We start from the raw sequence: 21,389 nt of genomic DNA on the forward strand, positions 1-21,389 counted from the left end.
TGTGTGTTAGGAACTACCCAACTCTCGCTTGAATACGATAAGAAAATCGCTAAGTGCAAAATCTAAAATTGATGTTTTTGTCGACAGTTCCAGTCACGAGCGTTCTACAACAGCAAGACAAATCTTTGACACAAAAATGAAATAACCTGGAAATCAAAAAACACTTTCATATCTTTGTAATGCCACCAACAACATTTATTTCATACGTCTTGCCTATTTCGCACAGCAAGTTTAAATGACAAAAATTTATCCGTGAGCCTCACAAGATTTCTTTTAAACAGCAAGGTTTTCGTTAAAATATTTTACAAGAGTCAACAAATCTTTGGCCTAGATAGCAATAAATAAGCTGGACATTATTTATAAAAATGCTTTCATCCAAATGTTTTCCATAAATATCATTTTATATTACTTTCAATTATAATCTCCCATATTAAATTAGCATGCTCTGGCTGGACAGTTAAGCAAGTGGGCTAAAGGGTGCGAACATGTGAGGAGTTCTCTAAGAAGCAAGCTAATTTCTTGTTTACTTCTGCTGCTCACTCACAAACCTTACTCCCTTGTTTGTTCAAGCGTGAACTTGCCAACTTCACTGTTCCAAGTAGATAGGTATAATATTCAATTTTCCTCTCTGATTATGTTTGTCAGGTTGTTCAGAGGAGCTCGTTTTTTCTGCAAAACCAATTTAGGGAAATTTAAGGTTTTGCAACTGGTCAAATGTGATGTCTACCTTACCCTACCTTAACCTCACCAAACCTCTTCACACTCTGTTGCCAATACTTCTCCGACTTTTTTTAAAGGGGATAGGACATTAAGCCATCACCCAACTGGGGTGGGGGAGGGGGGAAGTGGGTAGTGGGGGCAGGCATTACAATTTCCATCGAAAAGAACCTGCTCAGAACAGTTGAACCCACCAGGGACTGAGGTTTTACCCTGGGTACCAGAGGTTTTTCTCGCGTGCAGCGGGAATTTTCAGTGTTGGCCGAAGGCACCCAGGGTACTGAGGTTTCAACTGGTCTTGGCTTTTAGGATCACCAAGAGACATAAACTTGCCCTCCAATTAAGGCGCAACACTTAGGGAAAGGGAACAGCAGCCTATAATTTAATAACCATTAACTACAAGTATTGACTTGCTACAGCTTTTCTGACTTCATGTTTTTTTAATCGCCAGAGCAATTATCCCATTTTGCTTACTTTGTCAAATGTAAGCAAACTCTCCAAGAGTTAAATTCCTAAGAAAAAAATCCAAGTCCAAAAAGAGAAAGAGAAATTTGTCATCGTTTGTTTACACGTAACATTAGGCAATTTCAAGTTGCAACCATGCAGTCTTGGCAGAGAAATAAACAAAAAGTAAGTGTGCTACACATGCAAAGTTGTTGTTTAGTTAATCTAAATATACTGCTTTATTGAGGTTCTTGTTGCCATCCCCCTTATCATCATTCCTAATATTACTGCACTTACATTGTTACTCATCCCTGGTAAGGAAGCAGATCTCTTTAAATTTTTCTTTTCTGTAAAAAAAAAATATTGGAAAAATTTTCATCACTTTCACCAATATATACACTATATATACCAATAGAGTATGTTCAAATGACGTCACAGCGGCTTTATTGGTGTCCCAAAACAATGAAATGGCGGCCATGTTGGTGTCCCAAACCAATCCTGTGGGAGTTGAACTCTTTTCCTATGTTCCAATAAATTTGTATAGATACTAGCCATATGAGTGAAAAAGCTCAATACAAGATTGGATTGAGACATGGGTAGCTAAAATATTTCTCAAACTCAGAAATGAAAAATGCAGCCTAGTATTTCACTGGAAATTTTTAGGTTGGGGTGAGCCACTGAAAGCATGTGACCCTTTGATCACTTTCAGCTGCATTTTGCAACCCCTCTTCTAGAGTAGGCACCAAAAATCCCAACCTACTCCCAGACTAGGCTACAAACCAAAACTCTAAAAAATAATAATATTGTTCAATGACCAATGTTATTATTTTTCAAAGAATTAATGATAGCCTTTTCTAGAACAAAACAGTCCCCGATTTCTACACGTTACCTCAGACAGCTTCAATACCCTACCCTTCACAGTGGTACATACTCATATCCACAACTTTTTTATGGCTGGTATGGTCTAGTCTCAAAAGTCATCCGACTCCATCCCCTAACCCTGGGGGTTCGGGGGAGGGCGAAGGGAGAGCCTCTCTCCATTTTGCCCACCACAGGCTGCAGCGTAGGCAATGTAGATGGATGACATTTCAGACTAATATTGTCTCAAAATAAGGTTTAGTTGGAATTCACAGTGAAAATCTTGTAGAACTCATTAACACATTGTACAGTACATGTATCTCTAAATTAGCCTGGTCCATTACTCTGATGCTAGTATGTGAGTACTCAAGTGGACTTACTTTTCCTAGAGTCTTTCACCAATTCTACTCCAAATAACTTGGTGTCTGTAAATGGGTCACCTCTGCGCAGTTTGCTATTTAACAGTAGCACAGATAACAGTGAAAAATAATATTACCAAATTAACAAAAATTTCCCATGGTTTTCTAGTTTCTTATCAACCACAAAAACAATGTTCAAATGTTCAAACCTCAAGTGGAACCATAAGTCCCAGGAGTAGTTTCACTGCAAAGTTTAGCTTGTAATAACTGCTGCCATGTTTTAAGTTTACGAGCATGTATTGTACAGTATGAAATGTACGTACTATGAAAATCAGAGTGAAATAACAGTACAAAATGAAAGTAAAAACTAACAGTAAAAATTCCTTACTTGCGAAGACCCGGTTCAGCATAACTGACGCCCGTGCAACTTTTCCTCTTTGAACGTCTTGTGGCAAGTTCTTGTGTTATAATGTCTAATGACATTCCATCATCATCAACATCTGGTTGCTTTGACTGAATTAGTGGATCTAAAAAGGAACAATCAATAAATAAAATTAATAACGTATTCATGTTCTTGAGGACAACCACTACCAAAAAGGCAAATTTAACAAACCTCCAGTCATGGCTGGGTCAAAAGTTTCAATAACAACAGACTGTGATGCTGTAAATTCCATCTCTGTTGGCTCATCAGGAGGAGGGGTGGTGCATGCAATGTTTACTTCCGGTGGCTCCATATATTGCTCACTATTGTCCATTACATCTACCTTGGACAGACTAGAACTGACAAGATTTACAGCATCTGACAGAACGTTGGTTCCTTGGACATAAAATGCGGAGGACTGACTAAGCAGGTTGTAAACCTTACTGAAGACAACCTATAACAATATGAAACATTTATTACTACAATTGTTAAAGGCCCATGTTCACCAAAGCAACTTTGCATGCCTGTACTCCAGGAAAATGATTTCGCGTAGTTGAAAATTGCCATCTTCAGTGTGTGTAGAGTCACGCTTCGGCCAAACATGAAAAAGGTGAACGCTCTGCCCAATCAAAACACTGAATTTGACAAAAGACTGAAAAAAGGCATTTCAAAACAAAAACACAAGCGTGCAAAGCCACTTGGGTGAACATGGGCCCTTAAAAGGATAGTTTAGACTAAAGTTCGTAACCATCTTGGACACAGAGACCAACTATGCATGTAGAACTAACTCAGCAGCATTCAGAGAAAGTCATGTCTGATAGCTCAGGGCCAGTGGTTTTTGCTATTGACCTAGTGGATTCTGTTCTTTATAACTTGCCCGATGGGGAAAGTGAAGTTTTTTGGGGGAATTCAAATTGCAGGAGATTAGTAACTAATCTGGTCTTGAAAGAATTATTTCTGGCTTGTAGTTAAAATGACACTTGAGCTGGTACATGCTAGCTACAGCTTGCCCAAAAACAAGCTGTAAAACTGACATTCTTTCCCCCCTGCTCAGTGAAGAAGACACTGTTCTCCTGTACTGCGATGCAAGTATAGCCAAAGTGTAAAAAACAATAATAATAATTTTATTATAAAAGTGAGAGAAGAAAGAGGATATACTTAACTTATTTAGGAAAGTGAAGACAAGGGAGGGAGGGCACTTATTCGCAAGTTTTGCTGTGGGGGATGGGGTTCTAAATTTGGGGAGCATCAGCACCAGTATACTCTTAGCACATTAACACCTTCAAGCAAAATAGAAAAACCAACTCTCCAACCAACTTTCCAGCTTTCCCTACTCAACCTAATGCCTCCATCTAATATTATGGTGAAAACATGAGCAGAAGGTTTATTACAGCAAGGGTACATGTACTTGCCCAAGGAAAACACAGCAGACCTTAATCTTACCTGAGCTTCTTTTGAGAGGTATTCAACAGATTTCACTTGTTTCTCTAGTTTGCTGCTTTTCTCAACAAAATTAAGATGGTTGTCACAAATTTGCTTTTTCAGATTGATGTTTTCTTGGTGCAGGGATCTTACTTGTTGCTGTGCCTCCGCTGAAAAAAGATTAGCATTTACAGCTATATTACCAAAACAAGAAGTACTAACAATATTAATTATTGAATACCTTAAACTGTGCTATCCATTTTGTCAAAAGATGGTAATTCCTCTAAAATTTACTACAAAATACAACTAGCAAACAAAATTGGAATAATAATAATCATAATAATAATAATAATAATAATAAGAAGAAGAAGAAGAAAATACTTTAATAACCTCTCCCCTCATGTAGGCTCAATTACCAGCCGCTGTTCGGAAAATGAGATAGTGGAGGAAATCGAGCCTACCCTCATGGGGCTTTTCAGGGATTATAAAACACACAATGGAACATAAAATGGTCAAAAAAAATCCCAACTGGTAGGACGCAAACCAGTTGGCCAACGATGTGATTTTAGGACTACCAAGAAGAAATCCAGCCTGTGGTAAGGGCGGGACTTGAATTGGGGCCTCACAAATTTCAAGCCCAGCGCTCCAACTATTTGGCCACTCTGTCTTCTCCTCCTAACATAAGTAATAATTATTGTACCTAATGCTGCTGCCAGAGCTCTATTGTTTGCCATTAGTGTGACAGAGGCAGATGTCTCAGATCCAGCTGTAAAGAAATATTATAGTCCTTGCGTTAAGCAGTCATGAAGTAACAACAACAACAAATGTATTTAGTTACGCTAGCCACACACAACAAAAGCTGATTTCCAGGTGGGGCATAGGCAAACAAATATTACAACAAAAAAAAAAGCAACATGGTGTTCTCTATCAGAATGCAAAATGTTACAAAATTTAATAGAGAATAATAAGTTGTAAAACAATTAATAGAGAATAATTATTATTCTCTGTTAAATTTTGTTATTAATTATGTAACGAATTACACAATGCAGCTAATTTTACAATCATTATTATATATGTTGGTGAGCCAGAATTTTTGGAGAATAATGCAATCCAGCAGAAGGCAAAGAGGCAAGTTTGCTTTTAAATTTGGAAAGTGATTGTGCTGTTTTTGCCTTGTAAGAATGATTGTTCCAAAGCATTGCACTACTATACTTAAAAATATGTTTGAGGAAATTAGTTTTTGGCGTTGGAAGTGCTAGATCAGTTTCAAGATTCCTAAGATTATAGTTGATGTTACAATCATTGGGTTTTTCACAGGAGTTTCTCAGATGGGAGCTGACTGATCATTGAGGATTTTGTACATTAGGGTACAGCCTTATATGAGCACCTGGTTACTGTTGGTACTGTCATGGGTTCCATACTGTAAAATAAATTTGTTAAAGGAGCAGTTATCTGTGATTTGCCATCCCTGGAGCAATGAAGATTATTTCATGACACTTATCCAAAAGTCCAAAATTTTTCCTTTCAAAGCACTCTTGAGTCACTATAGTTGACACATCTCGTAAGGAAATGCAACTGATTATTGGGAGTGATTTTTTTACCACTTCCCACTTTTTTATATTCTTTGAAACAACTGGGTCCGATCTCCAATCCCGGGGTGCATGATCAGTTGGGTAATGTAATACTATGCAACCCTAGTTAGAAAACAGAGTTTCCTGAGGAGTTACGAGACAGTGATGTATTCTAGTTATGAAGCTTCAAGAGGGTTCACAAGTTATGAAGTCCTATGTGAGTTGTGTGAACTACATGTCTGACCTCAGCGTGCAAAGAAAGTAGTGTCCGATAGCCCAGGGCTAGTGGATTTTGCTTTCCGGCTAGTAAATTCTGTTTTTAACTTGCCCGACGCGCAAGTGATTTTTTTGAGGAATTCGAATAACAGAAGAATGGTGAAGTGAATTCTGCTCGTCAAAAAGCTTTTGGGGCTAGCTGAAATGACAACTGGGCTAGTAAATGCTAATTCAGCTTGACCGGAAGGCAAGCTGTAAAAATGATTTTCTTTGCACCCTGGACCTGTTTCTGGTAGACAGCCCCTATAACACAAATGTTTTATTATCCCTCAAACCCTTAAGAGTGACCAACATCAGTTCTCTCACCAATACATGGCCTGTGTACAGATGCCCCCTCCCTTAAAAAAAATTGGGGATAGAAACATTTGTGAATCCCTGTTGTTAATCCTGTTCCAGTATACATTTGCATAAATTGTTTGTTTTGGCTTTTCCCCTGACAGTTGAAAAGGTGTTGCCAGACCAACACGACTCTGGACTCCTGTACAACGCATACGCGGTTACTATCTCCATGGATAATAGAAAGACTGGATAGGAAACTTAGTCACGTGGGAAGTGAATTTATCCGCAAACAAATGTTTTCTTTGTTTTGCACGATCTTGTAAGCTATTTTTCAGGCACCATGACACCTTTTCTATTGCTTTAAATCAAATTTAGAAAACTGGTTTGCTTGTAGCTAAATTATTCAGAAAATTATTACTTATCAGTGTTAGAGCTGGAACTGGATGACATGGGAGCTTTCCTAATACTGTCTTTGCCATGCAAGTCTTTGTTTCCCACGGAGCATTTCTTTTCTTTCACTTTTCTCTCCTCCTTGAATGTTTTGAGGTACGACCATTTCCTCACTCAAAAGTAAAGGTAAACGAAAAGTTTAACAAGCACATTGTTGTCATCAGATGAAAGTGTTGCTGTAAATGGTCAGGTTTGATTAAGTAAAGGCGAATTGTGTATCAACTGGTCTAAAATTCAGTGTCAGAGCATTGAGTGCTGCAATAAAATCTGGCTAAGTTTAAAAAAGGTCGGATTGAAACTTTGACATAGCAAAAGAAATTAAATATTGAATAATCCACAAGAGAAAGGCCACCTCTGGAAAGAGACAGAAACATTAAATTGGGGAAAGACATTGCAGCAGGTGCTGTTTTCATGCTTGGTAACTTCTGATTCAAAACTGACGAGACTCTTGAGAACTTTTCACTATTAGACCGCTGAAGTCCATCCCTTGTTTTGTGACACACATAACCAGTGATGTAACCAATGACATTTCTTTCGCTGGTGGTGAGGGATGGCTTGATGGACATCTCTCCGGCGTATTCTTGTCTTATTTTCAACGTGTCGACCACAGTTCTTTGTCGAAATGAAGAGATGTCCTCAAAAATCTGGGTTATGATCATCTGTAAAAGAACGCCTGTGTACAGGCGCCCCCTAGCGTCTGTACACAGGCCAGCCAAAAAACTTCCATGTAATGTCCATGCACAATATTCAGATCTAAGATCTCTGATTAAGTGTTGAATTCTGTATGTCCTTCTCTTTTATTTACAATAGTCACCAGCAGAGACAAATGCACCCGCAACTGGTGCTGCAAAAATGGCTAATCTTTCTTCACATGCCTATTCCAGAGAGTCGGGGACTCTTTTCTGAGATTCATTCACCAATCACAACACTGGAAATTACTTACATCATCGCATTAATATTACAACCAATCAGATGCTTTCTCCCATGTTCCGGGGAAACGGGAACACGATTAACGACGGCGATTCACAGACGTCTCTCTCTTTTTTCTGAGGGGAGGGGGGCGTCTGTACACAGGCTAACAAGGACATCATCACGAGTAAAGATTATGAAAGCTAAAGGAATCACAACAGGGAACATAACTTACTAGAGTTCCCATTCTGCTCCCCACAGGATTCCACCTCCATATTCTCTTGTTCCCGCTGATCATCCTTTAGATTGGGGCAACATCTCCTAACCTAGTGCATTCATTTGAAAAAAGTCCATGCAGGTAAACGACAAAATGAAAACAGTCAATAGTTTATAAACAACGGGACGAAATCAATGGCAAATCATGTAAAAAATACCCTAGATTTTCTCCATCGTTTCTTTTTCTGCTGAGTATTTTTCGTTTCACCCATCGTTAACCAAGAAAACAACAAAAAGACCAAGGGAAAATAAACCAACTGTTGGTTCCTTTAAAATCGCGCCATTTAACGCTTGGTAGCCTCGCCACTAATCTCGTTCCCAGTCTCCATTATTCTTTTGGCCCATTGTTCCTTTGCGGATGTTATTTCGGATTTCGTTTTCACCGAAGCTTTGTTCGAAAAGGGAAAAGTGGTTTTCCCGAAATTTCTGCAAAGTTGTATGAACGTAAGTTCTTTTCAAAACTGTCGCCTGGTTAAGAGAAACCCGATAACGCAAATGATTTAACAGGTCTAGCCTGTCATTCTGTCGGCGCAGGGAGAAAGCTACCTGTTTATAGTGCAACATAGCCTGCTTTCATGTGTTTTTTTTACGGGAGATACTCACAGTCATCGACTCCTAGTATCAAGATATGTTAAGTGCGCCGCCCCCCACCCACATCCCTGAGAGGGCTTCAACACACCCCAAATAAGGGATGAGTTTCTCCCGGAAAATCAATATAAATTCAGTTATAGCCTCTGCGACGCAGGCTAAAAAATGTACTAACCAAGGAAAATTTTGATCGATTTTGTCATTTCAACCTATCTCCTTCCTTCTTTACAACCACAAAACAAAGTAGACAAATTGCGCAAATATTGTCTGAAAGACTTCGGAATCCACGGAAAATAAATTCATTCTCCTAGGAAACAATTTGACCTTACAGACCTTTCAAGCTCTTTTACGTCAGTCATACCCCATTGCGCAAGTGACAATGGGTTAGTATGAACAACAACAGCCGACGGGCACAAGGCCGCCGTGTATGTTATGAGCCTATTATGTTGCAATCTTTACTATGCGCGGAGGTCACCAACGCTGATAGACGGCGGAATAAGCTGCCAAGCCAAAAAATAAGAGAAATTCTCGCTTGGAACTTTGATGGATTTAATCAGCTGGTGGCGGTAATTGGTTGACGATCAACTGGTTTAAGTTGATGCGATTTGTTCCGATGACCACGCGCCGCTTCTCGGGTTAAAATCTTTGGAGCACTCGGCTGGAAAATCTAGTTCGCGCAATCGAAAGCCTCCTTTCCTAGTAAGGGGAGAGATTTAACGTTACAGGATCTGAGCTACTCGCCATCTTCTCGCAGTAGCCGGGAAATGGATGACCCGTTCAGTAGGAGAGAAGATATTGAGGTACGTATCTCTTTGTTTCCATAAGGTTATTTGTTATGTTTTGACTAAATACGTAGTGTCCGTCCACGCTCTTATAACGTCCCATGGCCCAGATCGTAAAGGTCACTAGCATCATGTTGTGCGATACGTTTAGTAATTGAAGCAATCCTGTAGTTATGCTTTGTTTAAGGGAAAAGAAGTCAGAATTTCCTAGCTATCTTGTAGTTATACTTTGTTTAAGGCAAAAGAAACGAGAATATCTTATTGGGTCCGCGTCATAGATAAGATGCAACCCAGTTTAACCCAGTCGCCAGAATAACGTCCCCAACTCGCTTTTGGTCGTTCGCTGTCTTTAAGGGTTGGCTAAGAATCTCTAATGGTTTCTCAGAGGTCTCTCAAAGAAAGGCTTTTTAAGCCAGGCTAACTCGTGGTCGTTGCTGTCGTAGTCTCCTTTTACAACACGTCACACACGATGCGTATTTTATTCAAGTTATACCTAACCAGGATACGATACGCTCAATTTAGGACTGCAGAGTTAACAACCGTGTCATTCCAAAGCCTGCGAGCGATCGCTGTCGACTTGGGCCAGAGGTTTCAGTGATGATTGAAACCAATCAATTAACCTATGCATCTGCATGCACTACTAGTGAATGCCACATAAAATACGGTGTCTTCTCTTCGTTTTCCTCCCTTATCCCTCTTGCGCTAAGGTAGGTCGTGCAGTTCCCATAGCTTCTCTATGTAATTTTAAGAAGCAAAAATAATCAATGACATACATGCGGTGCTTTAAAGTCCAAAGAAGAATGAATATAATAAACTGTGTTTTTTCCCAGATTTTCCCAGCTGTAAAGATCTGGAAATATACCGACTGATTGTTTCTTTTCCCTGATATTCGGAGGACGAGAGGGAAAAAGGCCTCTGCTTGCAGCGAAAGCGAATGATTTAGTTACTCTTTTTATTTCATTTCATTCGTTGAGTCCAGTGTGATGTTTGATAATGCAGCAGGGCATGAACGAGGTGAAAATTGTCCTCATAACCGTTCGTACGTGATGATAACAAATAATTCGAAACCTGAGTGGCCTGCTCAAGCTAAGACATACTTGACCTGAACGCAGCAGCGACATAGCTGCGGTGTGGCACGAAATTTTCGCGTGAGTTTCATTTATCGGGTCGGCGATTTTTTGTCACGGTATTTTGCGAGAACTAATTTTTCTTGCTTGGGATTTATTTTTGCTATGCCCACGGAATGTCAAGTAATTAGAACACTTTCGTTCTTTTGATCAACCTACATGCACTCGAAGTACACGAGAAACAAAATGCAGTCATGTCTACAGGAGCTTACTTATAATAGGCTCCTGTGTATGAAAACACGTAAATCGGTGTCACTCTCTTACGATTACATCTATTGGGGCTTAAGGTATATTGAAAAGATCAGCAACAACTGCCAACTACTGTCCAACAATATTGGTCTTATTGCCTTAGCAATTTCGTTTCACGCCAGTATTACTGCTGTATACCTCAGCTGAGTAAATTTGGAGGTTGATTTTTTTCGCGGGAGATTTTTTGGAGGATCGTGAGCGAAACCTCGAATTAGAACCCACAATTAGGTACTTAACTACAGTACCAGGGCTAATACAATGTATCTTCTGTGTGCAATAGATCATTTCATGTGTGAAACAAAAATATTCTTATATGGATGCAGGAATGGCAAAGTAAAGAATTTGACGATATATTAAGTGAATTTTCCATTCTTTTTCGTCAGCATTTTAATTAACTAGGACATGTGAGCGAAATACAAATGTGGTCTCCAGACACGTGGAGCGGTGCGCGAGCATGCGTGATTTTGTAAATTGCGCAAGTCACGTCAAAAGCGTGATTCGTGATGATTAAAAAAGCTCGTGTGGAGATGAAACTGATGAGAGACATTTCTCTTCCTGAATGAATGCTGTACCAATAGTTGTTTGAACCCATCGAGAAGGGTAGACAGCTTAACGGCATGCCTTTGCAAAGAAGTACATTGGTAAGCCTTTGTTTTAGAGACATGCAGATTACCATGTTTGCGGTCTTTATAAATGTGTATCCTAAAGCATGTATTGTCATAATCCTCAGTTCCTAACATTACTGCGACTCTTCTTTTGCAGTTTATTTCTATCCATGTGCGTAATCCCCGAACTCATTTGGTTCACGGATGGCCAGTGTATTCTGACTATGAGATAGTAGTTCTGGTGAGTTCACTTTTATTACAGTTGAGATGCCACCTTTCCCTGCAGTCTGGAGCTATAATTTGGAAACTGGACGAAATCTCGAGTTGTGTGAAAGCTACAAGCAGTGTTTTTCTGTGATGATTATTTTGCCCGCAAACAAAGCGATTTGGCAACTGAATCTGACGACGACGTCGTTCGAGTTTATTTTATTAAGTGTAATTCAGTATTCGAATGAAGGCTGTACATGTTATATTACAGCGCAACTGGTTGCTCGTTTCGCTGGTACTGCCTCGGTCTTAAACTAACCTCCGAAAAAATGTTCCTTATAAGTCTGACAAAGCGAATTGCAAGGTGATCTTGATTACTTAAAGATGCGAATGATTTATATTTTCATTTCATTTCGTTTCCTGGCTGGAAGGATCATTTTTCCGTATTTTAATACTGTTTCTTTTATTGCGAATCAGGGAAAGCGGAAGATTTGCTATTTTGGCTTTCCCTTTCTTTTCCCTAAGGGAGGGAGGGAAGGAAGGGGTGACTACCATGTTAAAAATGAAGCAGATTGTTCGTCGGAAATTTCGAAATCACCCTTAATATGTGCATAAATCTCGTTTTGTGCGTAGCTCAAATTTATTTCATATTTCTTAAGAGGTCATGAGAGGGAGAAATTGCAAAACAATAAATTGGCGGTCATCATTGGCAATTTATTTTAAGAGTGAAAAAGACCACCATTTCGATAGCCTGCGAGCAGGCTCTCTTGTGCGAATTCGGGGAAAATTATTTTGGCGGCAGAGTCGCCATCCAGCGAGCCCTTGTGGGAGCCGCCAAAAATGTTCCCCGAACTCAGAGATGTGAGCCTGTTCAATTGAGTAACTGAAAAGTCACCGTCACGCCTTGATACACTCGAAAAGGTCCCATTTATTTCTTTAGTTATAGACGTGTTGCTGACCTACGGCGTTCATTTCTGTTGGCCAGAACCTCATTTGATAGGTTCTTGTTGGCCCGAAGCTCTATTGTTTCAGAGTTGGGGTTCATTTAGGGTTTCAGCAGCGTCTAAGCGACATCAATCATCAGATTTTTTCTAAAAGTTACGAGGAGTAGACGAGCAACTTTTTCATTATTTCAGGGGTTTTTCCCCACCCCCTCTTAACGACCAGAAAAATGTGGTGACAAAAATACAGTACACAACTGTGAAGGTTTTCAGTTGTTGGTTTGCCTGTATTTTGACCCATATTAATGTAAGAATTTTGAATGCAATTGGTCGTACAAGTTAATTCCCAACGGGAAAACCAAAGTGATCCGTCGCAAACTGAATGACAATCTTTAGTTCCCGCAAAAAACAAAACAAATCAAAAAGTCGCCGATCCGCAAAAAAAAGTGCCGTGAACATGAGGGATTTCGGATGGTGTTATAGAACAGAATAGTCGCCATAAACCCATGTAAATTATGTGGCTTCGTTCAACGGGCAAGTAGTAGACGTACGGCGGCAAAGCTGGACAAACATTTGTTCATTAAGTGGTATGCGATAGACAGCACTGTAAATAGTCGAGAAGAGCCAAAATAAAAGCGAAAGCGAAAAAAAAGTTAACAACAAAAGGGAAAAAATAAGAGAGAAAAACGAAACGGGCAAGGACTGGGGAGACCTACCGCGTTCTGCCGTTTGCCTACGCGCGTTTCAACATATTTTTCTATGCTTGATCATGTCTAACTTTGTATCTTCTGTTATCGCAGACTAACAGCACGATCTTCGCTAAAGAGAGGTCACAAGTTAGAAGACGTTTCTCGGAGTTTGTGTGGCTGTGGAAACAGTTGTCTAGAAACAGTTCCCTTGGACTGTAAGTAGCATTTTGTAGTATGTCGGTACGTGCAGCTCTAGGGTTTTGGCCAGTTCCAACAGCTGTGGTATATACCGAGCCATCACCGGATCATGCCTCAAAAGAGCGGTTACTAAATCGTCCTTTGTTCGCGCTTATGTTCGTCAACTTTACACTAAGCGCTAATTTCACACTAATCTCACTACACTAATCTCAATTCCATCGCGCGATCGTGTCGTCAAAACCTTCCTGGCGGATAAAACTTAAAACCTCGTTTTTAAGAAAAAAAAAAACTTACTGCAAGAAATTTGTTGCTGGCTAACCTCTAAAATGTCTGTCCCGGGGAAGATAGATATTTTTTTAAGTATAAAAATTCATAACCTTCAATTCGGTGAATGTTTGTTGTGTACGTAATTCAAGAAAACTTTCACTGAAAAAAATTCTGTTCACGAATGTCAGGCTATTTTTTAAGCTTGATTTTAAGTTTAGACTTAATAGTTTCCGTACGGGATGTCTTTATGAGCAACCTTGGAAAGAAGTCAACTTTATCTTGAAAAATCTTGGCTCGCGAACATTGCGAGTGGTCTGCGCAGACAAGCAGAGTTTCTTTTAAATTCTTTCTCTCCCAGTTGTTTCACGAATCGGAATTGAAGGAAAACTGGTCATTATTTCAGTTTGCAAATACTGAAAAACAAATTATAGCGCCATGTAAAAGTACTGCGGAAGAGGTTTTATTTGAATCGTCACACCACAAAATTTGATCCACAGACTTAGCCTTCGTAGCAAGCGTTTCCGTGTGGTTTCGGAGCAAAGAAAGACCGAGGAACGGGATTTGCCTCTTGTTCCTCAAGTTATTCTTTGCTCCGAAACCGCACGGAAACGCTTGCTACGCAGGCTACCACAGACTCGAAAGTAGGAACCACATACTTTTTAAATAGTACCATGTGAAACTACTGCCTAAGAAGTTTTCGTTTGAATGGTCACATAGCAGGATTTAGTTCACATACCGAAAAGTTAGAAGAACATTGTATGTTTCCGTAATTTACTGTGGGATTGTGAAAAAGTTATAAATGATCATAAAGTGTTCCGGAAGTCGCAAAAGTTATTGGCGGAAATTCTACCCCAGAAAAGCAACCTTCGTTGTAGGATGCGTGCTCTCCCGTTTTGTTTTATTGTTTTGTTTTTGGGTATTGCTATATAGATCCTCTTACGTATTCTTGTGACGTCATTATCTCGCCCCCAGGAAAAATCCCCTTCAACTTCAACAACAGGAAGTACTTCTTGAAACTTTCATTCCCAAAATGGCATCAGGGGGCTTTTTCTGTAGAAGTGTTTACGCACTCTTGTGTCATAATTCTCCAAGTTCTTTTGCAAATACAATACCTAACCCCTTCGAGTACTGTGGTTTAGCTCAAACGTCCTTATCTGCGACACGCCTTATAACAAAAGCGAACAAAATATTTTGAGCGGATGCGGTTAGGACTAGGCAGAACTTGTTGTCTAACTTGAAGGATGGGGTCACGAAGTCTATGGAGCGTTTTAGGACCTGTTAAGATACATTCGCCCGCTAAGACAGTAGAAAACGTCAACTTTTCGGTGATTTCCACTGAGTGGTAACAATAGTTGCCTTATAGATTTTTCAGTCAGTCAACTGGCTCCAGTATCTGCAGTAGCGAGATTTCGAGAGATTGGAAGAAACAATCAATCGCTACTGAACAAACTGGTTCCGTTCACTTCCTGTTGAAGTTTTTTTAACGACCACTTTCTGTTTTAGTTATGGCTCTTGCTCGCCTCTATTTTCTTCTTTAAAAATCATCCGCGCTCCACAAAAAACTGGCTAATCCTGCTTTAATGAGCAAGCAAAAAAACAGCTGATGTATCAGCTGATAATCAAATACAGGAGTCAAATGAAAGTGTGTAACAAATCCTTTTCTTAATCCTTTTTATAAACAGTATCGGAACCTTTCATATACTGTACAATACGCTTTCAGATCATTTTCGACCCAACCAAGATCTGAAACATTATTTTTTAGCTATAAATAAAAGATAAAACGCAAACGCAGGCTTCAAGGTTTTGTAATCATGAAATGAATTTCAGATTTAAGGCCTTTCCACAATGTCTGGTTTTCTGTATTGGACTTGTGGGAAAGTTATTTTGCAACAACGCAAATAGCACTTAAGACTTTGCAAAATTGCCAAGTTTATGTCGTCTCTTTTATTTTTGGAAAAAAAAAAAAAACTTACGTTGATGCAGGGATTTTTCCCTAAAGTTAGGAAATCTGACTGATGCTATCGATTACTTGATTGCTAAGGAAAGATTGATCGTCGAATAGGAGCCATCCCTTAAAAACCGCAAACGAAATCACGTCTGTGAGTGAAGGGAAGGGGGCTGACTAGACTTTATTAGTTGCTTAGCAACACTGCCAACTGTCAATTTGAATTTACATAGCAGCCTCTATAGATCCTTTGTTTTTACAGCTCACTAAGGATAAAGTTGAAAGTTAAAATTGTGCTGTAACACGCGTATTGTTGCTAAAACAGAAAATGTTGGTTGCCCTTGTACAGTGCAAGATTAACCCGGTTAGACAAGTCAGATAAAATGCAAATTCAAAGCCAGCAAATGTGAATTTCCTTATTCACAGTTGCTATATCAAAATCTTCCGCGTTCATTAACGCATGTGGGTCGCTTTTCGCTTGCAGTAAGCTGCCCTCCTTACCTACCCAGAACAGACTTTTTGGGCGATTTAGTCAGAGGTTTATAGAAGAACGACGAAACGGCCTGCAAGAAGCATTAGCTGGGTAAGTTAATTAGTTAACTTTTTAAAGGTATTCTGAAAGGAATTTCAATTAATTTCATTGTTGTTGTATATGATCGAAGTGGCAAAATTTGTAAGTGATTTTAAAACGCCTTTGTCTCGAAGTGTTCACGTTGACATCGACAAAGTTGGCGAATAGTTTGTATCCGCTACAATAAGCATACACTTTTAAACTATATTCTTTTGTATAGGAAATCTTGTTGATCATCGATCTCTCACTTTACACTCAGGTTTTTGAGCTCGAAATTTTGTAGAGATGTTCTTCCCTATACACTACTTTGTAAGCTGTAATTTAACCTCGGGGATTGGAGCACCGCCTTCGAACCACCCTAGAAAAGCCCCCTTCGCCATTTCCTTAACACAGATCTCCAACGAAGCCCTGTTGACAAGAATCCATGAAACACTGATCACCGGAAACAAACAACAATTTCGAATTTAAATTTTTTGTTCAATTAAACAAAACGTGTATAAGCTCACAGTACATGTCCTAGAATTAAATGTGCCGAGGGATCAGTTTTCACTGAAATGAACTGAAGTGCTGAATATACTAAAAAAAGGCTCACGGCGTTAAAAGTTACGTCAATGTTGAAGAAGTGTTCGAAACGAAGGGTTTTGTGAAATTATTTACTTTGAAATACAGGACAAAATAACACCGGAACAACGACATCCTTTATTTGCTTGGCCCATTTGAACACGATGAATAAAATCTTTTTATCATTGATACCTCTTTTCTTCCACTGAAGAACAGTAATTCAAGCAGTAAGTTGTTAGAGACTTTCGCGTTAATCAATTTGATGCCGAGGAAACACATGATCGCTTTTAAAGCCCCTTGTTACGGAAAAGTCAGTTCCTAAAGCCTGTCACGTTAAATTCATTTGTAAATTCCAAATGTGTGTAAAAAGTTTAATTGTTTGAAGTAGCCCATATTTGGATGTATTACTAAATGATGCAATAAGGCAAGGTTTTTACAATTCATTGGTTATTCATTTACCACGTGAACAACTTTCACTGAATCTAGTCTGAATATAAACAGTCCAAAGATTGCTTTACAAATTTAAAGTGTCTATAATCTTGTCTTTGTCTTTTTATCACATATGCAATATCGGTGACTGGTGCCCAAGGGACTATTTTTAACAGAGAAAAACGTGACCCACGTTTTAAAGGCGATATCACGCTAATAAAGCTTCCGAGATCGTTTTGCCCTATGCACTTTTACCTGACTGGCCGCACGATTGATGGATTCTACAAAGGGGGCCCCTCGAAGCGCTTAGAACGCGTTTTTAGCGTACAAATAAGAATAGATGAATGACAATGTCTAGCCCTAAGAACAATGTTTATATGCGAAGATGCAAAACGTCCGTCTAGGTACACGTATAATTATGATCTAGCGCTAAGCCAATCAAAATTAAACTCTTGAAAATTCCTATCCACTGATTTGGTAAATACTAAACTCAAATAGTTACCTTCATTTCCGATAATATCTTAATTGGTTTTCTCATTTTTGTTTTGGCTGTTTGTTGTATTTATTACCTGGGTGTCTCAGGTTCTCGGCGCCAACTTTTTGCCTCGTGAATTTTAGCGTTTAATTTTTGCATGCATCTAATCTGTTTGTAGCCTCTTCCAGGCGTTCAGTTTGTGGGGACGACGCAAAGAGATGTGAGCAGGAAAAACAGCGAAGGACTGGTTCTTTGACTTCGCGTTGCACTCCCCTATAAGCCCCCTAGTGGAGGGAGGGTCTGTACACAGGCTATCCACTATCTCAACGCCTGAAACAGGCTAACCATTTTGCGATTTTTCGAGTAATGTTCTTGCTTTGCTTTTCTTGTCTAGTCTTACAAGAATCACAGCGATCCTAGCGGATGCAGTGTTCCATCTGTTCATTCAAAGCGACCTCACAGTGAAAGAAATGGAAAACTTCATTTCTGGAAAGGACAGTCGCGATCTGCATGATATTATCGCTCCACTCGCCGCTGAACAGCAGTACCGTGATAGCAAGGGCAGAAGATGCACTTGTCATTCTACAGGGGACAGCGGTTTTTCTGGAAGTATACAACCTGATGATATCGATCAAGACGCAAAGGGAGTGCTTGATGGTACGCTTGACATTTTCTACTCTCTTCTTTTTGAAAACCATGAAACTTCGTTCCCAGGGTCCTCTCGCTCCGGCCGGGGGGGCGAGTAGAAGACCTGGGAACGAGGTATTCATGTGAAACTTCAAATGATGGGCTTAAATCTCGTTGAAGTCCTGAATTTTTTACAGGCTTCTTACGCAATTGCATAAATTGCGTTCACAACTGCTAAGATCATTCTCCATTTGATTAAATGATTTTCTTGCACAATTGCAATTGATAACATGAATAATACTTATAGTAAAATAATGATGTAATAAGATGCATATGGAAAAATAATTCAATTGCGGGAAGGCGCACATTTTGTCTTCATCGCGTGCACCACTGCGTTATAATAGAGAAGTTTAGATTCATTTTTACGGCAAAAGTGAAACGGGATTTTTGTCATGTCAGATAAAAACTGTCCAAAGTAATTCGTATGGATTAACTTGACACGAAACTACGTATTTTTTAATAGATGTATTAAAAAGTAGACGACGAGTAAAGGGAAAACGTGGTCACGTGGTACAAATTGATTGCCATTTCCTTAAGCGTGATTCTAAATCCCTCTACAGAGTTGAACCTCCACTAACGACCAGCTCTCTACAACGGCCACTTTTTTTGGGCTGACAGTCCATGTATTGACTCTTGTTTAAACCTCTCTACAACGGCCACAATGTTCTGTCCCCATAAGTCACAGCTAAAGGGAACAGTGGCTGATATGACAATGCGCATGCCTTACTGCTGAGTTTGGCAATGTGAGCTTCTTAACAGTGGTAACATAACAGCAGTGAAACTTGTAGTGGTTTTCTAGCCTGGGAGCAAGCTCTCCATGTCGAGTGGCGATTCGCGTCTCCTTTCGTGTTCCGCTTGCGCGTGACTTCTCACGAAATCCAGCCCAAAATGGATCGCTTGCTCGCAGGCTATGGTTTTCGAGCTAATTTTTCTTATCCAAAGAGCGTATGAAATTTTGTAGTAATCCTAAATAGCTCCTGGAGATTCGGGGTTTTTATGGCAACAGAGAAATTGGGAAAGGTCAATGTTAAAATTAACGCCCGACCATCCACGGTTGAACCATCTCTTTTGATTTCAAAAGCCAGGTAAATCTTACATTCGCAAATCTCACTGTACGACTTTTTTCTCTTTTCAGATGTGTCTAACTGGGTAACTTCACAACAGAACTATGCCAGCGTTATGGGAAATGGCTGGAGTTCTGGCTACACTTGTCAAACATTTGCGCGAAGAGCGCGTTCAAGCTGTCACCTTCCCACGTGTCCTGAATCATCGCATGAACACTCAACAACGATAAAGAGACGAACAAGTTTAACCCATACGGTTGCGTCAGTTTTACCCGGGGGGCAATTAATGGTTGCTCCAACGGAAAGAACGTTTCTCGCAGATTCTCCTAAAAGTGGGAAGAAAAATGGAGAGCCTATGGACGATTCGAAACCTTACGAGGGTGACGACGAAACGGAGATAGACCTGTCAGATTTTGATATCATAAAGGACGAACCTTTTGTTCGCGTACGGGAATGGCTGAACTCTCAAAATGAAGACTCTCCCGGAGAGGACAGTAGCGATGAGGAGGGGAACTCTGCGAGTAAATCCCCGAGGGATATCCGCATGAGAGACTATGATGTTATTAGTGTTCCGTGTTCTGTTAAACCTCTAAATAGCGTTTCGTCTAGGAGTATCGGTTACCATAGTGAATGCGAAGGTGACGTAAGCAAAGAGCAAGATGAAGATAAAAATTCTGACTTTACTGTGCTTCATTCGTCGATTGGTGGACTTGATTGGAAAGATCGTGATGATCTGTCGTCTTCTTGTGACAGTCTGCATTCAGCGGCTCTCTTCTTGACATATGATGTCGTGGAAATGATAGAGCTGCGTTACAACAATGTTGTGTGACCACCTGCGATCAAGTGTTACGTGACACTATCACAAGGACAGCGTCCACGGCATTACGTTGCGTTACTTTAGCCTCAAGTTTGCGTGACCAAGCTGAATGGTACATGACGTTATTGTCAGCAAAGTAGTCACTATACGATAATATCAATTCAAAATGCAGAGATTGAATTGTGATTTTAAAAAAATACAAGCACGACAGAAAAAAACAACAACATAATTCTAGTTTATCTAAAAACTGATGCTGACACCATGTGGTTGTCGATGAGTCAAGTCAATGATACGTATGATAGTATCAGTTTTAAAAATCCAAAATTATTCCATGTTTTCTTACCTTTGTCGAGCTGCCGTTAACAATCGTTTCGAATTAACTGGTGAGAAATATTTTTGTACTCCGTTTTCATTTTTTTCTGACTTCGATCTACAAGAAGCCAAGAGTTATTGTACTAAAGTCACGTAAAATCAAATTCTGGATGACCAGCTAGTGTAAAAATTTTCTAATTTGCTGGGAAAAACGCTTTAATAACTATATATGGACACAATAATATATTGCTTAAATGTACAATGGAAACATCAGTTTGTGGTATTTTTCACTTTTCGAATATAAACAAATAAATATAAATGCCGATGAAATTTAACCTTGTCCTTTATTAGTAAGTGCTTGTGAGTAAAAAAATGGAACTGCAATAGGGAAATCGGACTAAAGCAAATCAGTGGTTGGTCATTAACATTATTGCTCTTTGTGTTGTCATGCAGTGCTGCTCCCTAGGAGGAGCTAGAAGGAGAATTGCGTGACGCCGTTGTCTCGGCCAAGTTCAGTTCGTAAAGTCAGCATCGTAGCCTGCGTCACAGACGTAAACAAACCCCGTGTTAGTTTCGTCTGCAGCGCGGGCTACAGTATTTTCGCACAAGTCTTTACTGCAAACAGCTACAGGGGCCTCTGAGTGTGCTCATTGTAATCCCTCAGCGTGATTTTCGCTTTCGTTTCTAGTCGATCGATAACAAACAAACCAGGGGCAAGCGATCAGCAATTTGCCACTTTCGCATTCCCCATAACTTTCCTCTAAAATTGCGCAGTAAGGTATTTTCCTCGAATAAGCGCCCGCGTTCTAAGAAGCACTCTCCCTCAAGTTAGCGTCCCCCCCGCCCCCCCTGAGCCGAAATTTCAAACAGGCGCCCCTCTCGAATAAGCGTCC

General features: G+C 39.8%; 2 protein-coding genes across 5 annotated transcripts; one reads left to right on the forward strand and one right to left on the reverse strand.

The window, feature by feature from the left end:
- Positions 1-179: 179 nt before the first annotated feature.
- On the reverse strand, positions 180-8,856 carry LOC140930314 (uncharacterized). Of its 2 annotated transcripts, none has more exons than XM_073379993.1 (9): positions 8,746-8,856; positions 7,942-8,032; positions 4,922-4,987; positions 4,243-4,391; positions 2,992-3,253; positions 2,767-2,905; positions 2,400-2,473; positions 1,459-1,508; positions 180-669 (listed from the first exon to the last, which is right to left on the reverse strand). In XM_073379993.1, the coding sequence occupies exons 2-9, from the start codon at positions 7,979-7,981 to the stop codon at positions 616-618; spliced, it is 834 nt and encodes a 277-aa protein (XP_073236094.1). In that variant the 5' UTR covers positions 7,982-8,032; positions 8,746-8,856; the 3' UTR covers positions 180-615. The 2 variants fall into 2 exon arrangements, with proteins under 2 accessions (XP_073236094.1, XP_073236092.1); XM_073379991.1 differs by lacking the exon at positions 8,746-8,856 and adding an exon at positions 8,141-8,330.
- Positions 8,857-8,977: 121 nt separating this feature from the next.
- On the forward strand, positions 8,978-20,826 carry LOC140930311 (uncharacterized). Of its 3 annotated transcripts, none has more exons than XM_073379987.1 (6): positions 8,978-9,370; positions 11,491-11,574; positions 13,282-13,385; positions 16,065-16,163; positions 18,011-18,273; positions 19,439-20,826. In XM_073379987.1, the coding sequence occupies exons 1-6, from the start codon at positions 9,335-9,337 to the stop codon at positions 20,194-20,196; spliced, it is 1,344 nt and encodes a 447-aa protein (XP_073236088.1). In that variant the 5' UTR covers positions 8,978-9,334; the 3' UTR covers positions 20,197-20,826. The 3 variants fall into 3 exon arrangements, with proteins under 3 accessions (XP_073236088.1, XP_073236090.1, XP_073236089.1); XM_073379988.1 differs by lacking the exon at positions 8,978-9,370 and adding an exon at positions 11,331-11,369; XM_073379989.1 differs by lacking the exon at positions 16,065-16,163.
- The last annotated feature ends 563 nt before the right edge of the window (positions 20,827-21,389 follow it).

This window comes from Porites lutea, chromosome 3, assembly GCF_958299795.1.
Source record: "Porites lutea chromosome 3, jaPorLute2.1, whole genome shotgun sequence".
In the NCBI taxonomy this organism is placed as follows: Eukaryota; Metazoa; Cnidaria; class Anthozoa; order Scleractinia; family Poritidae; genus Porites; species Porites lutea.

Excerpts from the sequence above, each read along its gene's own strand:
- LOC140930314 (XM_073379991.1), bottom strand. The coding sequence starts at position 8,194 with ATGGGTGAAACGAAAAATACTCAGCAGAAAAAGAAACGATGGAGAAAA. Across the intron at positions 1,509-2,399 it reads GGTGAAAGACTCTAGGAAAA|AAAAGAAAAATTTAAAGAGA; the intron begins GTAAGTCCACTT and ends TTTTTTTTACAG. Across the intron at positions 670-1,458 it reads TACCAGGGATGAGTAACAAT|AAAAAACGAGCTCCTCTGAA; the intron begins GTAAGTGCAGTA and ends TTGGTTTTGCAG.
- LOC140930311 (XM_073379987.1), top strand. The coding sequence starts at position 9,335 with ATGGATGACCCGTTCAGTAGGAGAGAAGATATTGAG. Across the intron at positions 9,371-11,490 it reads GTAGGAGAGAAGATATTGAG|TTTATTTCTATCCATGTGCG; the intron begins GTACGTATCTCT and ends CTTCTTTTGCAG. Across the intron at positions 18,274-19,438 it reads CGCAAAGGGAGTGCTTGATG|ATGTGTCTAACTGGGTAACT; the intron begins GTACGCTTGACA and ends TTCTCTTTTCAG.